Source organism: Sycon ciliatum, chromosome 7 (genome assembly GCF_964019385.1).
Source record: "Sycon ciliatum chromosome 7, ocSycCili1.1, whole genome shotgun sequence".
In the NCBI taxonomy this organism is placed as follows: Eukaryota; Metazoa; Porifera; class Calcarea; order Leucosolenida; family Sycettidae; genus Sycon; species Sycon ciliatum.
This window is the reverse complement of record NC_088649.1, coordinates 9955087-9973149: the sequence shown is the minus strand read 5'-3', so window position 1 is coordinate 9973149 and position 18063 is coordinate 9955087. Positions and strand designations below refer to the sequence as shown.

Here is an 18063-nt window from a genome sequence, read left to right as displayed (position 1 = left end):
CTGAAGCAAGCAGGTTGTAGTGGGTGCAGCACAACCATACCAACTCTTGTTGACACTAACGGCGTCCGGGTCACGGCCAACTCCCAAAAAGCAGAGCGCTTTGGCATGTTCTTTTCATCAAAGTGCAGCCTCGGAGCAGATGACTTTCCAAACAATCTGCCATCAGACGATCTGCCACCTATAACACCTCGCACCGAGTCTTGGCTCTCTACGGATACTGTCAGAAGAGAGCTCAGAAGACTGAATCCCATGCAAGCCACAGGGTGCTGAAGAATTGTGCCAAGGAGCTCTGCTTGACTGTCGCCCGGCTGTTTTCCTTGTGCTTTCGGCAGCAAGTGTAACCGAGGTTGTGGAAGGTCGCCCGGGTTGTTCCGAATCAGAAGAAGAAAGCTAGATCAGACCTGCGCAACTGGCGCCCGGCGTCTCTCCTCTGCATTCTCTCCAAGACAATGGAAACAATAGACCAATCCCGAAAAGATTGTCTGGGTTCGAAAGGGGGCATGTCAACTGAGAGTACACAGTACAACACATACATGGCACTACCTGATCAGCATGCGGCACAGGACGTGTTTGATAGTTCGCGTGTGAATGCGAGGGTAAGCACACGGTTTTCTCGTTAGTTGCATGCTAGCGAGACGATGCAACAGAAAGCAAAGCCCTTTGTAGTTTTCTCTCTCGCACTGGTAATGGTCTGCTGTTGGAGTTGAAATGCTAAGACATAATCCTTGTTTCGCTCTTCTGTGTAGTGTGAAGAGGTCAACGAACATGTAGAGCTCACTTTGATGAAGTAGGCAAGGCTGTGAGCGCTGTGGCTCAAAGCGATAGGCCCTAAATCTTACGAGATATTTCGAGTGCTATTGTTTGTTGCGAGCGCTTCGTCTTCGATGAGTCCTGCCTCTTTCCTGGCAGCTGCCCTCCTATAGGACCAACCACGAAGTGACTGTACTCATCTGGAGCCGATCAATGTTATATTGCACAAAAGGATATCGTTTTCGCCAAGCCAGTGCCCCACCAAAGACCATCGCCGTGTCACACCGTCGGAACGAGTTCATGATGAGAAACATCATTCGCGCGAGCGTGATGAAGAACTATTTCGAAAGACAACATAGTCTTTACCCCCGGGACTACAACTATGTGCACGTCCTGCAAGGGGAGAATGTCACCAGCGACATCAACGAAGACGACGGCAGTATTTCGGAAACCTGGAGTCAGCGGAGGTCGTCAAGCTCCTCCGCGACCCGGTACATGTACAGTATAGGTGACATGTCGACACGAGCGTGCGGAAACACAGCATACACTGTAGTAATGTTGCGAGAGTTTGCGGAAGGAGTCCAAGTCGGGAAATCCATCAGCTCCAAAAGCTACCTGTAGGTGGGCGATGAGACTCCAGCTTCAGACTACAACAGTCAGGACTTGTAAATAGTTGAACTTTGTGAAGCAGCAGATCGAGAAGTTAGCTGAAATCTTAGCTGTTGCAGTATGTCGGCGCTATGTAGCTTGCATTTTTTTACGGAGAGTCGATCGCCACGCGAATGTTTCTCTCCTCACCGAGAGCTATCTGGCCTCCAAACTCCGTCAAGGTCTGCCTAAGGTACCGAAGGTCCTTTGACTAGCTGCTGGCAGGACTCCATGAAATCCTTTGGCTTCAGCTCGGCGAGCAAAAGTCTCTCTCTCCTCCGCCATGAGCTGACACACACAAACTGAATACAAAACGATGCACTTCACATGTGCTGACTTGCACGCGTGCCCCCTTTCACGAACCCAGACAATCTTTTCGGGATTGGTCTATTGGTAACCACTGTATCATGAACTTTTTCTCTAAGCTTGGTGTAATCTCCTCTCGGCAATATGGTTTCCGGAAGGGACTCGGTACATCAGATCTGTTAATGAAGCTGCACAACGACTGGTCATCCACTGCGGCGAGCGGCGGCATGGTACATGTACTGGCCATCGACATTGCCGGGGCGTTCGACAAGGTTTCACATCGAGGTGTCCAGCAGAGGCATGTGGACTCAGTGATCCGCTCCTTGGCTGGCTCTCAAACTACCTCTGCTGCCGGCAACTACGTGCTGTAGTCGGAGGACAACAGTCATCAGAATACCCTGTTCTTGCTGGGGTCTCCCAAGGAAGTATCCTGTGTCCAACCCTGTTTCTGGTTCACATAAACGACTGTGAGGAAATAATACCGGATAGCACCCCTGTGGGTGTATACGCAGATGATACCACAGTCTACCAATGCATTGCGGCCACGTGTGACATCCCGGAGAGTGCGACCCAGCTTCAGCTAGCCGTGGACTCCATAGCTCAATGGGGTGCTGAGTGGAAAATAGCTCTCGAACCGACCAAGTCCCTGGCATTCAGGATTGACTTTCACCGTCCGGCAACACCTCTTCCCCACATACTGTTCAACGGTACCAGTTTGCCTGAAATGGGCGAGACCAAGATCCTCGGGGGTTTTGTTCGACACAACACCGCGATTCTCGGCCCACATACGCCAGGTTGCCACCAGGGCCCTCCAAAGCCTCCATTTTCTCTGGAATCTGGCGCCGCTTCTGACAGCTGCTGGCCGTATTGCTGTGTACAACGGCTTCATACAACCAACCATGGAGTACTGCTGTCTAGTCTGGATGGGGGCTCCATTGGCCCGCCTGCACGCTGTACAACACAGGCACTAAAGCTGATAGACCCTCGAGTCTCCGTACCAAGCCTGGAGCATAGGCGCAGGGTGGCGTCCCTGAGCTTCCTGTACAAGCTCTGCTTCATTCCACCGACGAGCCACTTGAAAGCAATTATGCCCAAACCTCTCCAGCTGGCGGATGAAACCCCCAACACCCGTCTCTCCGCCCAGGGACGCCAGTAACATGACTTCCCCGTGCGCCTGCCTTGCCGTTCCCGCTCAACCATGGCCAATGCTCTCCCTGTTTGCGTGCTGAGCGCATGAAACTCCCTACCTCGGAGAATCTTCACACAGCAGCCATACAAGGACGGGACACTGCAGTTCAAGAAGATGGTCCACCTTCACCTGTTCACCGGCAACTGGATGCAAGCAAGTCTTGTAAGCCTGCTACATGAACTTGCTGAACTACACGCTCTCATGTATTCCCTTTCTCAATCTACCCACCCCCCCCCCCCCCCGCCTCCCCTCCCGCTTCCCCTGTTCTTTCTCTTTCCCTCAAACTTCCATTTATCTGGTGCCTTCAAAGCATGACGATATCTAGACCAGGTGGTCGACGGAGCGCCTGGCCCCCACCACCATGGTTGCTGCATGTTCCCATTGAGTGCACCACATGGCTTTTAGTAAAAATATAATAGGACTCAGTGTTCCTCCTCCCTCTGGGTCACCTTCTTTTTACCAACTGGCTTATCAACGAACTGCATTTACTGTGGACGACCGCTGGCGACAAAGGCATACTGGTATGGCAGTTTGGTATCTTCGAAAACCGTCTCGTCACGCGGAACGCTGCTTATCTGCTTCTTTACGCCAGTAGGGATAGTCTCCAGGATTTTTGGTTGGTGGTTGGACTGCAAGTCCATATATGATGGGGTGGTATTCAGTTTGCGACAAGATTGGTAGACACCCGGGTGAATTCCGCATCATGCCCGGAGGCATGTCGCAGGATGGCGAAACCAGCATAGCTGCATAATCCGATGCTTCTTTCCTGAACAAGAAACCTCTGTTTACTTAGGATGTATTCACCCACCAGCTCACATACTTTGGCAACAGCAAACGATCCCATCTTTACTTCAAAAGCGGTATTGTTCTCTTTCTTCATCCAGGCTTCGCCACAGGTTGAGGCTCACGGTACTGCGTAGCATGCCAGCGATCCCATCTAAAACTGCCTGGCGGACCATGCCTAGTTCACATGTCGCGGGAGGTTTTACTGGCAGTGGAGGAAGTCAGTGAACCCGGTCTTGTCGTCTTTCCATGTCACAAAAAAACACTGCGTCTTAGCAAGTAACCAATCTCATACCATCTCAGCCAAGCTCTGTAGCGGTCTTCATAGCTTTGGCATTGATGTCGCTGTAGGCCTCATCTGAAAAACACGGGTATTTCTTGGTGATATTCTTGCGCAGTAGGGTCTGATACTTTTCGGTAAGCATACAGTACAGGTTGCGCAACTCATTGGCTGAAATTACAACGTGCATTAAATGAAAATTGATATATTTGCCCCCCATTCGGTGCGATACTGGATAGCTTTGTCTGCTCCAGAGCCGGGTCAGCCGAGTCAGCGACCCGGTTTGGGTATACTTGAACCTGTTTGGAAAAAGAACACCGGGTCACCTGTGACCCGGTTTGGGAATATACATCGGAGAGTCCTAAATAGTTACAACTCCGTAATGCAGTAGCCACACCTGGACGGACCCGGCGCTGGCCCGGTTGCATGGGTTGTGCCAGGTACCAGTGTGCCTGATTGGTTTGAAATCCTAGTGCAGACACTGCATAGGTGCACTCACAGTTCTCAAATGTGCCGCAGTTCTTGAAAGTCAATGACATATGCATACTTACAGAGTCTGTCAAATTAACCCGCGCTTTAGCATTGCACAATATCTCAGCACACTCAGGAAAGCCTTTCTCGCAGGCTAGGTGGAGAGGTGTACAGTCCAGCTAAAGCACACAAACAGTCACCAACAGGATTATTCATTAGTTGAAGGTGCTGAAAAGGGACCAAAACTGTAAAGAAAAATTGACTGCCACTACCAGGATTCGAAAATTTAGACCAGTGATGTTCTAACCACGGAGCTATGGTACAGCTCTCATCGCAGCAGAGACAGTTGAATAATTTATTCAGCCTACAAAACTCACGCTTCCTCTTTCACTACCCAGGCTGGGGGGGGGGAGGGGAGGGGGAGGGGTGGGAGGGGCTTGAACCAGGGGCGTACGCCGCTCGCCTCCAGGAGGGGTTCCCATGCCAACTGGTCAACCAACATTCCACACAATTGCAAGGGCTGTTTTTCGTATCCTAAATAGTTTCTGCATATTCTCCTCAGACAGGGTGGAATTAACATCCACAAGCTGCTGGACGATGTCATTTCTGCGCATTTCTGATTTAAAAAGACTGAACCTTCCCTCGTTTTTATGGATGTTTTGTTCAGCATGACAATTGCAAGCAGTCTTGAATCGGGGTATATTCGAGAGGACTGCGGTAAAGCTGCCCAAGCTTCGAATCATCTCGAGCAAACATCACACATCGTAAGCATAAGCCGCCATTGCACGCCGGTCGAAAGAACACCCAGGGAAACTCCTCCAACAAGGATAGTTGAAAGCAGCGCTGTTTGCCATCCATCTCATTCTGCACACGCACAGGAAATGAAATCCGGCCTTCGCCTTCGGTGGCGCACAATGATTGTCGATGACGGAAATCTTTTCCGTGTCCGGCAAATTTCGGGGGACTGGATTCAACTGTGGAAGTCGACTTTCAGAATATCCCTTCCAACACACTCCCATGTCACTGAAGTAAGTCTTGGATGATCCAGCAGCTTCCAACAACGGTCGCTCTACAAAATCGACGGCGATTTCTTCCTCAGCGCTGCGCGTTGCAGACTCCGCTTGCAAATTAGGTGCGTCTGCATTCTCATCTATCGCTTGACCTTCGCCACTGACTACATGGTTTACCTGCTGCTCAAAATAGCTCTGAATAGAGCGATGGCCCTCTGGATGTCGACGCTTCATTTTATTTCCACAAAGCGAAAGCATCGTCGAAAACACAACCAACTTTGTCAAAATAAACTATTATTATTACTTCGTAGTAAGCACTGCCGCGTTCAAGTCGGTGGATCCAATTAGGTCCACCCACAGGTTCGCTCGTCCTGGATAGATTAAAGTAAGTGGATAATGATTTGATGATGTTGAGCTACGTAATAAAGAATAGTTTCCAAAAAGATAAACACGGTGTGACAAGGGTAAAGACTGCACGCAAGGCAGTGACTAAATAGTCCTGCATGTGGAAATAGCACTGAACAGTGCTGTGCATGTAATAAATCCATTTTTTCCTGTAATAGTTAATCTTCTGACTGTAGATGGTATGATAATGTAGTAACGGGCAGAACCACCTTGAAGCACGCATAGGCCTTGCACTACATGGCAATGCACAACTCCTTCCAGCTGCCGCTGTCCTGCGCAATCTGATGCAGGCGTTGTAGGTCGTGCAGATTGTCGAGTTGACCATTGCTGGACATCTTCAGATCGGCTGAGAGAACCGACTGGATAGTGGTGCGTGATCGGCCCCTCCATTTCTTGGCATCCTTGTCTTTGAAGTAGTACTCCATTGCCATTCTTGCTGGACACTCATCTGGCAAACGAAGAATGTGGCCCAGCAAACGCCACCTCGCCCTCTTAACACCACAGCTCAGAGGCTCTACGCCTAGGGCCACATTGGAGATTTTCTGCGGCCATTTTACTTGGATCAGTGATCTGAGCTGCCGCCGATGGAACGCATCCAGCTGCTCTAGTGCGGACTTGGTCAGTGCCCAAGTGCTAGAGTTATACAGGAGAATAGGAAGTACAAGTGCCTTGTACAATCTCATTCTCCGCTTCTCGCTGATGATGGATCCTCTCTTCCAGAGTGACCACAAAGATGAAAATGCTACTGCAAAATAAACTGCAAATGAAAATTTGACTCTGAGATCGAGGAATCCGGCGATGTAACTAGAGATTTTGTTGCTCCCAATTCAGTACGCTGTGTCCCAGCACCACTTTTACACCGGGGCTAGCGCTAGTCACCGTCCTCGGACTGTCAAGCATGCACTGCCGGGCCTGGATCAAAAAATTCTCCGTACCCATATCAATGTTTTTTACTGGTTCCCGGGCATCCCGGGAACCGCCCTCTGTACGCCCTTGGGTTTCAATCCCAAACTACTGATAGTACTTGACAAACCTAATGTATCAGACGCACATTGGTTAAGTGCTTTGAAAAGTGAGAAAATAGACTTCTAGAGATCCTTAGCAATAAGAGCGTAACATTAAATTAACTTTCATGGCACTCACTCCCAGCCGTGAAAAATGTTGTTAACATATTTGCATTCTCTCTTTGTAAAGTAGAAGAAGAAAACACATGGGAACGAGTTATGAAGCAACTATCCACGACTGTAACAAGATGATAAGTAGGGCTGAAACGGTTACACATTTGTGCCTAACGGTTAGCTGTTAGCCTAACGGTCGGTTTACAGTTATAACCTGTAAGACTGAGACATAGAACCTTTATTGTTTTTGACGCCATTTTATGCCTTTTTTCAAGAATTTTCATGATGATGTACAAAATGAAGTTGAAGACACCACTGCAGCTGTACTTATGGTTGATAAATATGGTGGTAAAGACACACCTGCTATGGCGTTGCTGTGTCATTTTCTATGTGCCATGCGCTACTTGATGTACCAGCCTGCTATGTCGGATACCGCCAACCATGCATCGACGAGGCGCCAGGCGCGAACTGATGGTGGTGGTGGTGAGAAGGAGAGCTCTGTGCCAGAACTTTGCAGCCCAGAGAGCGTGTGTGGGCAGGCATGTGTTTACCGCCATATTGCCAGGTGTGTCTTTACCACCATATCAATTTTATCAACCATAAGTACAGCTGCAGTGGTGTCTTCAACTTCCTTCTCCCGAGTCAAGCGCCATATGAAGACATCCCCGGGGATGATGGCACATCGTGTAGGTCGGAAGCAGTTTCCCACGCTCCTGTGCTTTTGGATTTTTTTTAGCTGTGTAGAGACCGTCCCATGCCAGATACAACACTGTCCTTGGCTATGGCGACGGGCGTGCCAGTAGATGTCGAGTGTCCGGCAGATCTGGTGTCCCCCACCTTCGAATCGGCAAGTTCAAACCAGAGTACTAGTATGGAGAAATCATACTTTCTGAAGATCGTTGAAATACTGGAGCTAGACCGCAGTGCAGCTGAGGATAGGGAGAAACGACTTCTAAATCGTATCGACCACCTTACGCGGAAGGTAGAAGCGCTCTCAAACGAGATGACGGCTTTGCAGTCTGCTCAAGACGACAATGGCGGCCAAAGTCGCCAAGGATCTCCCTCGGTGCAAAAATCATCCCAGGAGAAACAGAAGCGAGTTGCAGCTTCCAGCCCTGGCATACCCGTACCCGTAGCTGGCTGTCCTCCAAAAGAACTAGTACGAGATTCGGTTGAACCATGCTCCTCAGTTGTACGTACCGAAAAAGATACCAGCGTGACTGAAGCGTCCAGGGTGCACGTGCATCAAATGGACCCAGATGCTCCAACTGATGCCAAACTTGGCAAACAAGGACTTTCCAGAATGCTCCCTACTTTTGAAGAGGATGCGGAAGGCAGCAATTTATGGCAGCTGATCTGCACCAAGAAGCCAACAGGAAGGAAGGCTGTTCTGTCCGTGGGCAACCTCCGGAAGGATTGCGATGCAGATACCCTTTGTCAATACGTACAACGAAGGGTGCAAGAGGTTGGCGTGAAGGTGCAAATCCATGATTGCACGCTATCTCCCAAGGAGAAAGGTCACTCAGCCCGACTCATTCTCAACAGGACGAGTATTGAACTTGTAAATACAAAGGAATTTTGGCCATCTCCGTACTACAGTCGAAAATGGAACTTCGACAAGTACCCTGGATCTGGGAACTCAGTGGATATGCAGAGGCCTGACGGACCAAAAGATCAGTCAACGACCAGCGATCTCAACGATGGAGTGCTTACCCGAAGCAAATCTAAAGGTCAATGCTGACAATCTCATTTCTGAATGTTTCCAGCTTCAGACGGAAAGTGGATGAGGTGAAGGAGTTCCTGTCAGCCAGAGGAGTGCACAATGTCATCTTTGGTATGTCCGAAACCTGGCTGAAACCCGATGTTGGTGATGGAGAATTGGCGATTCCTCATTACAAACTTTTCAGGAAGAACCGCCCCATCCAGCAAGTTGGTGGCGTCGGCATTTACTGCCATGAGTCTGTGGTTGTCCAAAGACGAATGGATTTGGAAGCTGCTGAGCTAGAGATTGTATGCTGGAAGTCAGATGTCCTGGTGATACTCTCCTTGTCGGGTGTGGATATCGTCCTCCAGACAAGCCAGTGCCGTACTGGGACTCTCTTCAAGAGAACATAGAAACTGCTATGGAAGGCCCTCAGGTGTCTACCGTTCTCATTGGAGACTTCAACATTGATTACAGCTGTGAGAACTCTCCGAACGCACAACATCTGCACCGAGTACTATCCTGTAGTAATCTTCGGAATTATGTTCTCACCAACTCGTGTCACGAGCCACACGGCTTCAACCATAGATCTGTTTCTGTCAAATACACCCATTTCTGGTGCCTGTGAAACGATTTACGGAGATATTAGCGACCATTTCGCCATCCTTGCACACTTGCCTGTAAACCAGACAGGGGTAAACCGAACATCACAACCCGGACAGAGTCGCCGTATCCAAACCATCAACTGGGAGAAGTTTCAGACTGATCTGTGTGTCCACTTTCATCAGTCCCCTCGGAACGGCATGATAAATGACATGACGATAAATGACATGACGGGTGCATTCACGTCTGCTATTATAGAAACACTAGATGAGCACGCCCCCTTGGTGGCGAGGCGCAAGCGTGGTCGCCGTATCTGTCCTTGGTTAACTGAGGAGTTGGTATCTGTAGTACGGCACCACAACAGGCTACACCATCGACTCATGAAGGATCAAGCCAATGAGTGCTTCGTGAGCAACTGTTAGCTGCTCCCGGCTAATGAAGTTCCCTCACACCGGCATACAGGGGTTTTATATGATTGGATTATAGAAGTACTGTAATTTCACAAATTTTCGGTGTACTTTTATTTTCGGTGCTTTCGGTGCGTCTGTTTCATACCTAAAATTTCAATACACCGAACAAACACTAACACACATAATCCAATAGGGAACTGCTTCTCTGTACCGAAAATTTCTGTTCACCTAACCTAGCCTGTTGCCCTCATACCGAAAATATTGAGCACCGAAAATTTCTGAAATTAGTAGAGTATTCGACAAGAGTGTAGACAGAAGGAGAACAGGACAACGACAACTCAAGACTAGACTAGAACCGAACAGAACAGAACTGGAGACCCACTGGAGCATGCGCTCTTCTATATGTGAGTCTCATTGCCAAGGGGAACGAGCGGGAAATACGAATAGTGAGTATGTACAGGTCGTAGCATTAATACACCTATTACACTGTGCCCCCCTAGCAAAAAATCACGTCCACGGGAATGATCGAAATACCTAGGAAACAAACAAAAGAAAACAAACCAAATAATAAACTCAGTCCAGGACATAGTCAGCTAGTCGAGCAGGTGCAGTGCGAACACGGCCAGAACGACGAGGAACAGGAGAAGAAGTACGGACCGGATCAGACGACGGCGGCTGTAGCGGCGGAATGCAGCGCGGCAAATCATCATCAGTCAGCGTCAGCAGGTCTGGACGAGAAGCAGTAACGGCAGGCGGTTGACAGTCGGGAGGACGGGAAACGGCTTCAGGCGGACGAACAAACTGGCCACTGGCAGCATCATACCTGGTGAGACACTCAGACAGAGCAGGATCAGCACATGGAGCAAGAAGACGCTGAGGCTGGAAACAATCTGGTGACGACGGTCCAGAGGCAGAGGCACCAGGAAGATGAACAAAAACGGCCAGAGGAACAATCTCAGCAGCCGGAGGAACATCAACAGCAAGTGGCACTTCAGCAGCAGCTGACAGCGGAACATCACGGGCAAGAAGCGGCGGACTCGGCGGAGGAGACGGCACATCGGTCACCACGCGGGACATAGCATCGGCATTCCTGTGTCGAGAACCAGGGTGGTGCACAACAGTAAACTCGAATTCGGCCAAAGCCTCTATCCATCGAGCTTTCCTACCACGGGGCTCCTTGGTTGCCCGCAACGCAGTTAACGCGGTATTGTCTGTACTTGCAGTGAATTCGCGACCAAGCAGATAATGCCGGAAGTGGTTGGCGAAAAAGACAAGGGCCAGGGCTTCGCGATCACTGGCGTCGTAGTTTCGCTCAGCTTTCGTCATTATGCGCTCACCAAACGCAATGGGGCGTTCCACCTGGTCCTGTACCTGGCTCAGGACACCACCAATGGACACTTTTGAGGCATCTGTGTCCAGAAGGAAGGGACCGGCATCTGGTCCGAAGTCCGGGAATGCCAAAACCGGAGCACTCGACAGCGCAGACTTTAGTGCTCGGAAGGAAGCGTTGCAAGCTTTCGTCCAAACAAATTGCGCATTCTTGCCAGTGAGAGCCGTCAGCGGGGCTGACCGCTGCGCAAAGCCACGGATGAATCGACAGTAATATCCCGCGAAACCAAGGAATGACTGACCGCAGTGACAGACTTCGGCGTCTTCCACGCAAGTATCGCGGAAACCTTGTCCGGATCGGGGGCAATTCCGTCTGCCGACACGCGGTGCCCGAGGAACGCGACGTCCAACCGGAAAAAGGAACACTTCGCCAAGTTAAAACGCATGCCTGCTGAACGCACACGCTCAAACACTCGCGACAAAATCAATACCTGGCCAGACAATGTTTCACTCGCATTTAAAACATCGTCAAAGAAGACACGACAAAATGGCTGAGCCGCAGCATTACACAGCCCACGAAGAACAGCTTCCATAACTCTCTGGAAGGTGGCAGGACCATTCCTGCACCCCATCGGCAGCACTGTAAACTCATACAGGCCAAATGGTGTTGTAAATGCGGTCTTCGCTCGGTCGTCAGGATCCCTCGCAATCTGCCAATACCCAGATGCGAGATCGAGCGACGAAAACCACTTACAACCAGACAGCGAATCGAGCATGTCATCCACCCGTGGAATCGGGTAGGCGTCCGGCTTTGTGACACCGTTTAACTTACGATAGTCAACGCAAAGTCGTAAGGAACCGTTCTTCTTAGGAACCAACACGATCGGAGACGCCCACGGACTGATAGACTCTTGGATGATACCCTTCTCTAGTAACTCATCCAATAACGTCTGCAGAGCAACGCGACGGTGATACGGAATGTGCCGAGCTGCTTGTTTAATAGGAGTATGTGTGCTTGTATCAATTTTATGCGGAAACATATCACAATAGCCATAGTCGTCTTAATGCAATATAAATAGGTCATGATTATCAATGAGAAGTGTGGCGAGCATGCTTTTGGTTTCGGATGAAAGGTTTTGTTGTGATTTAACGTATTCATGAATGGTAGCCTTGCGCTGTTCTGTAAGTTCAGGTGTGTGATCAGTGGTGATGGATGAAACGGCGGCGTCATCTTCATCATGATCATCCATAATGAGAGGAGACAGTTCGGCAATATTGGTGTTTTTATGTATAATAATATTATGCTCAGCATGATTCTCAATAGTCATGACAATGTGTGAGTGATCGGGACCCACTGTTACAAGTGCAGGTGTCACCGACGACGTAGGAAACTTATCCACAAACGACTCTAGTGGATCAGCAACACAATCCAGAGTTTCCGAACAAGCATCCACATAGACACATGGTACTAGCACAACATGGCCAGCAGGCACAGACAACTCATCGTCAAGGGCAACACGAGAAGAATATGACGAAACAGGTACATCGTCGGAGCATGCATCAGATTCAGAATGAGGAGTTTGAGTATTACAGGAGGAGGAAGTATTACGCGGAACAATACGATCATAGGGCGTACGTGACGGAGGACACCCGGAGCCAGAAACATGCAACGGAACAGACATATCGCCAAACATCACAACACCACGAGCAATATCTAACACACCACCATGCTGCAACAAAAAATCGGAACCAAGAATCATGTCGCAGTGAATACCAGGAGACACAACAACCGTGTGCTGGAAAGCCAAGTTTCCAAGCGACATACACAAATCCATGGACCCAACGACAGGAAGTTGTGCGCCATTGACTGCACACAACCACGGAGCAGACTCTAGAGGAGGTCGCTCTGTAAAATTAGGCAACAATTTAGAATGCACGAATGACACACTTGAACCAGAATCAACAAGAGCAACAACAGGACACGAAGACGAAGACGAAAGACAAACATCAACGTGTACAATAATGGGTGAAATCGCACCACATACCTCCTCGAGGGGCTCCACTCGGACGACTGACGGCGGCCCCGTGTCACCAGTCAAACCTAGTTTTTTGAGTGCGGGCAAGATGCAATGAAGTGGCCCTCTTCACCACATCCATGGCACACTCCACGGACAGGCCTCGCAAAACTCTGACCACGACCAGGCGCACCTGCACCACGAGCAACAAAACGGACATGGTCCTGCTGGGGTCGGGTGGGGCGATACAGACTCACGCTCTCCATCTTCGCCTCCAAAGCAGAGAGACGCGAATCAAATCTCGACAAAAGTGAAACCAACTGGTCTCGCTCAGATTCCGATTTCAGTGGACCGACTGCTGTGTAGGGGTCACGACCATGAGCAGTGCAGTGCGACCGGGCTTCACTTCCGGAGCAGCAGCAAATACGGGCTGTGCATACTGGTGAGGTACGGTGCGGGCCTGCTCGCGAGCATAAATAGCACCTACCTCGATGGCCTTTTGGACCGCCGCATCCAAATCAGTGGGCGAGGTGACGCCAACGCCAAGCGCAAATCCTTCGATGCCTGGCCATCAATAAAAAGTTGCAAAAGCATGGAATCAAGCAGTGCACCTCGTTGTCCTGGGTAGGCTTTGACGAGCGAGCTGACAAAGTTCCGTGGCATACCCGTGCTGAGTTTCACTCACCAGCTTCACTGGCTGGCGAAGACTGGCCTCGTGCATCAGGGCTTGCTGGGGCGGCTCAAGACGGACATGCAGAGCCTCGACTGCGTCGGAAAAGTATATGTCAGGCGTGTGAGTTAGAATTTGGGTGAACATCTCATGAGCTGTACCAACAAGGCGAGCAGGTAGTAGCCGTAGCTTTTGGTCGTTGTTGTACCCACTCAGCTCGCATGTGTGGACGAAATGCCTCATGTACGTGGTGAAATCTTGGCCTGGCTGATTTCCGAATGTCTCAGGAAGCAAGACTGGCTTCGGCAGTGGACGTGCATGTGGTGTGTCTGTATCCGGCAAACGAAAACGATGGGACAACGCTTGTACCGGCAAACTCTCGCGCTCTTCAGCAATGTTCATGTCACAGCCAGCTTCAGCGAAGCTACGCTCTAGCTTTTCTTGTCTCTTGGATTTCGCTGAACGGCCCATTGTGATAAAAAACTGTTTTTGTATTTTTGAATTTTCGAAAAAAATAATCTCTGCAAAAAATTCCCGTGGACTCGATCGACGCCTCGATCAACTACGTAACAACTCGTATCGATCTAAATCTATTACGTAACCTATCTTGCGTAGCGGCAAACAACTAAATTTGGCAGAGACCATTCCAAATAGGCAACTACTCTACGGGCACAGTGTAGACTCTACTACCCAGCTAGCAGATATCCTAACAACAGACAGCAGTCAGTACTATACTAGCATGCAATCATGCACAAAACACGGACACAGAAAATGTTCTGAAAATGTTTGGCCAGACAGGTTGGCGCCAATGCGTGACCTATGGACTGTAAACAATGCATGCAACAAGAAAACGACGAGCAGAAAGAAACACAATACAGAAAGGAAAATATCGACGAAGAGAGTGGATGAGGATATGGTAGTTCACTTGCGTGGGCCTTCGTGGTTCTTTATAGTAGGCGATCTCCGAAGGCGTCCATACTCCGCCAGCGATGTAGACGTGGACGTTTTCCGCTGCCACCAGTGTTAGCTGCTCCCGGCTAATGAATTTTTGCGTGTAGTTTTTGGATTTTGCTGCAAGAGGAATGATGAAATCACGTGCCTCGTGACACAAGAATGCCAGGTCTCGTAGATCACGGTTCATCAGTTGTCCCGAGTCACCTTGATCAAGCGCACCTGCACTTACATGGATCACCCGTTGATCTAGATCGGATCAAGTGCATCTTGATGTCCAGCTCAAGAGCACACATGTTGTGTTGTACACGGCTGTCCCATGCATGCGATGCGCGTTCATTAAATATGGCGGCCAAATTTTAATCTTTTTCACTTTTTACGCGACCTGGCCTAGTCGTATGTTTGCAATTTCGCTCGACTTCCATCTCAAACGGGCAAGGTCAACCGAAACCACGGGTGTTTGCCAGGTCATTCGATAGAGTTTAGAGCTTGGACTGGCCTTGCCTTCGACTGTGCCGCCGCTCGAGCGATCTTCTTGGGTTACCCACACGCTACGCATGGTTTCTTTCTCGACGTGGGTGCAATTATTTTTGGATCGTAGCTCGATTTCAAGGGCTCGCCAACCTCGTCAGCGAATTTTCTCCGCCTCGCAGACAATTTTCTAGTATACCTCGATGTCCTAGCCTTTCGATTTCGTGTAGTCCTAAGCTTGACGTGCATCACTGTAGCTTTGCGTGGCCATGTTAGAGACGTAATTTTGTTCAGAAATGGAGGCTCATGTTAGCTTCCTGTCGTCGTGTTGTCGTATTGGAGGGGAGAAATTCGCGTCAAGGAGTGGACAGACGAAGTATCGTGTGGCAGATCATACTGAATCCATTTTGGCAGTGTTTCATCTCAATGTGGATGAAACCAAATACACCCTGAACATTTTTGCCACACTTGAAAATTGGCCATGGAATGCACTGTTACTGCCAGGGGCCCAACATTCTCTGGAGCTCTAGAGGTGGATGTACACCGCTCAAAGACTGGGAGCCACACAGTGGGACAACCTGTTTGAAATGCAAGCCCAAGCCTGGCAGGAAGTCCAAATGCAAAACACAAACGCAAGACAAACTTGCGGCATGGGAGAAAACGCGGGCCATCGCCCGCAAGCACGAGCACATGCACGCCGCCACCACTGACAGCAGCATCACCAACAAAACCTCGCCCCACCACACCAGTACCTGATCACTGGATAGTTTAGTCTGTTCGGTTTACGAATTCAAAAAAGGCAGACAAAATAACAAAACTAAAAACACGAGCGTCGCATGGACCGAATCTGATGAGCAGCAGCGCGTCACACCCGCATACCAAGTTTAGTAATAGTAGTAGTATAGTATTTATTCATATTTCTCTAGGGCTTAGTGGGTAAATCTCTGCATCCAGAACAGTTCAGTTCAGATAGGAATGCAACAACACACGCACAATGTCCACTATGTCACAGTGTGGTAGGGAGAGAAGTGTTTGCAGCTTGCTGGTAGACATTCTGCCGTGCATGCATTGGCAAATGGCTAGAGCAGACGGCCCGCTGCCCTTAATGTAAGGCACACACGCAAGCGTCAGAGCTACAGCAGCCAAACAGCATAGTTCATGGATTCATGAAAGACTGCACCATACACTGCGCCAGCTCTGGTAGGGTGCCCTTTTGAGCATCGTCACTGGTCGGTGACGTTTTGCAGGCCTCACCATCAAAGATGCGAGGTGATGCTGCTGATCGACTTGCTGGCATGATAGTCACAAGCATAACTAACGAAGGATGGCTGGAAGTCAAAACCAGCTGTAGATGTAGATTCCAGGTATACCAGACAATTACTGACGCCAGCACTTTATCCGATGCCCCATCAGCGTCAACTGTACGCCGATGGTCACAGGACCGTGACAGCCTTTCGATCGGTCTACGGTCGGGAGACGGGGCTGCAAGCCCAAAGCAGCGGGTATATAGTGTTCGTCACCAGCTGAGCAAGAGAGCTTGCTGAGAGATTTAGGTGTGCACTGTTCAGCAACCAGTCCCAATATAGGTTTGTCCATGAAGGCTGGTGATCCTCAGCTATCATACAACAAATTCCTACTCACTGCGCATATGGCTTGTGAAACAGCAGCAGAAACTGCACTGCCTTGACAAACGCACCAGTTACCATGATGGAGCAGCTATGCCCAGCCCTGGAAGCCAACACCAAATCTCCAATCGCTAGTACAAGTAGCTCTTCACTAAATCATGCCTAGTGCATGCTTGCAGTGATATTTTCAGCAAGAGCGCTGCAGTTACTGCTGAGGAGATATATTGCGTCCTTGAAGTCGAAGGCGCTCATCAAAGATGTCTTGCCATCAATTCTTGGCCTTATGCAGGCACGAGGTGGTCTCCCGTGGCATTGGCCATATTACCCCGAGCTGCACTTGCTCGAGGAGCACGTTGTTTCGCTCATGGAAGTCCTTCGTGTTGGACTGAGTAGGCTTGCTGAGAGAACAGAGCGCTGAATCCATCCACGTCCACAACTACGAATAATTTACAAAAACATTCCGACTGCAGATCAGCGCTTGAAAACGGCGATGCAAATCAGCGACGTTGGGCTTCTCCATTCAAAAGGAGAGCCTTCCTAACGAAGCAATTCTCATGTGACACTACATAGTCTCTCAAGCACTCTAGTTCAGGTCTTCTTCTCTCCACTCCATTATCATTTCGATCTTCACTCGGTCGACGTGATGGTAGTAGCTATGTAAATAATAATGATGGATTCCTCCCGATCCTCGTCGCGGCTAAAATTTGTTCGGTGTTTGTCTAAATTCTCAAACTGACAGGGTTTACAAGAGAAATGTACCTAATTTTGTGCGATTGATGCAAATAAATCGGAATATGTCTGACTTCATAAATCCGTGCGGTAAACCGCATGAAAGGACGCCATGTCATTAGTTGGTGCACATGAAATCACCGCGTGTAGGCCTTCCAGCCGGGACTTTCCCTCAACATGCAGCACAGAGACTAGTATAGGGCGAGTACATAGATATGAGCTCATATCTATGTTTGTTTTTTTTTAAACTATTATTCACAAACCCAACTCGTAAAATAAATAATTATGTGGACAAAAACAAACAGCTACTGAGCAGGGGCTGCACTGGGCAGCAGTGATGGTGAGGTACCAGGGGCTCCACCGACCAAAGGTCTCGGCTTCAATGCCACAAGCACGCACCAGGAAAAAGAAACAGAAATGTAAAGGAAAGCTAGATCTAGCTATGGGGAAGTAGAATAGAAGGTAAAAGTACCGGGAGGTGTTTAGAAAAAAAAACAAGATGAAAAGAGATTGTTTATTATCAGTGTTTGGACAGATATACAATGTACATGTCAACTTCATCAACCAAAACTTATGAACTTTTTTAATAGATCTGAAA

General features: G+C 49.2%; 1 protein-coding gene across 1 annotated transcript in view; it reads right to left on the bottom strand.

The window, feature by feature from the left end:
• LOC135820953 (death-associated protein kinase dapk-1-like) overlaps positions 1-18063 on the bottom strand; it is a 311375-nt gene that overhangs the window by 76662 nt on the left and 216650 nt on the right. Inside the window, exon 7 of the mRNA XM_065334015.1 lies at positions 4508-4606. Coding sequence (XP_065190087.1) covers positions 4508-4606 — 99 coding nt within the window. The remainder of the gene's footprint in view (positions 1-4507; positions 4607-18063) is intronic.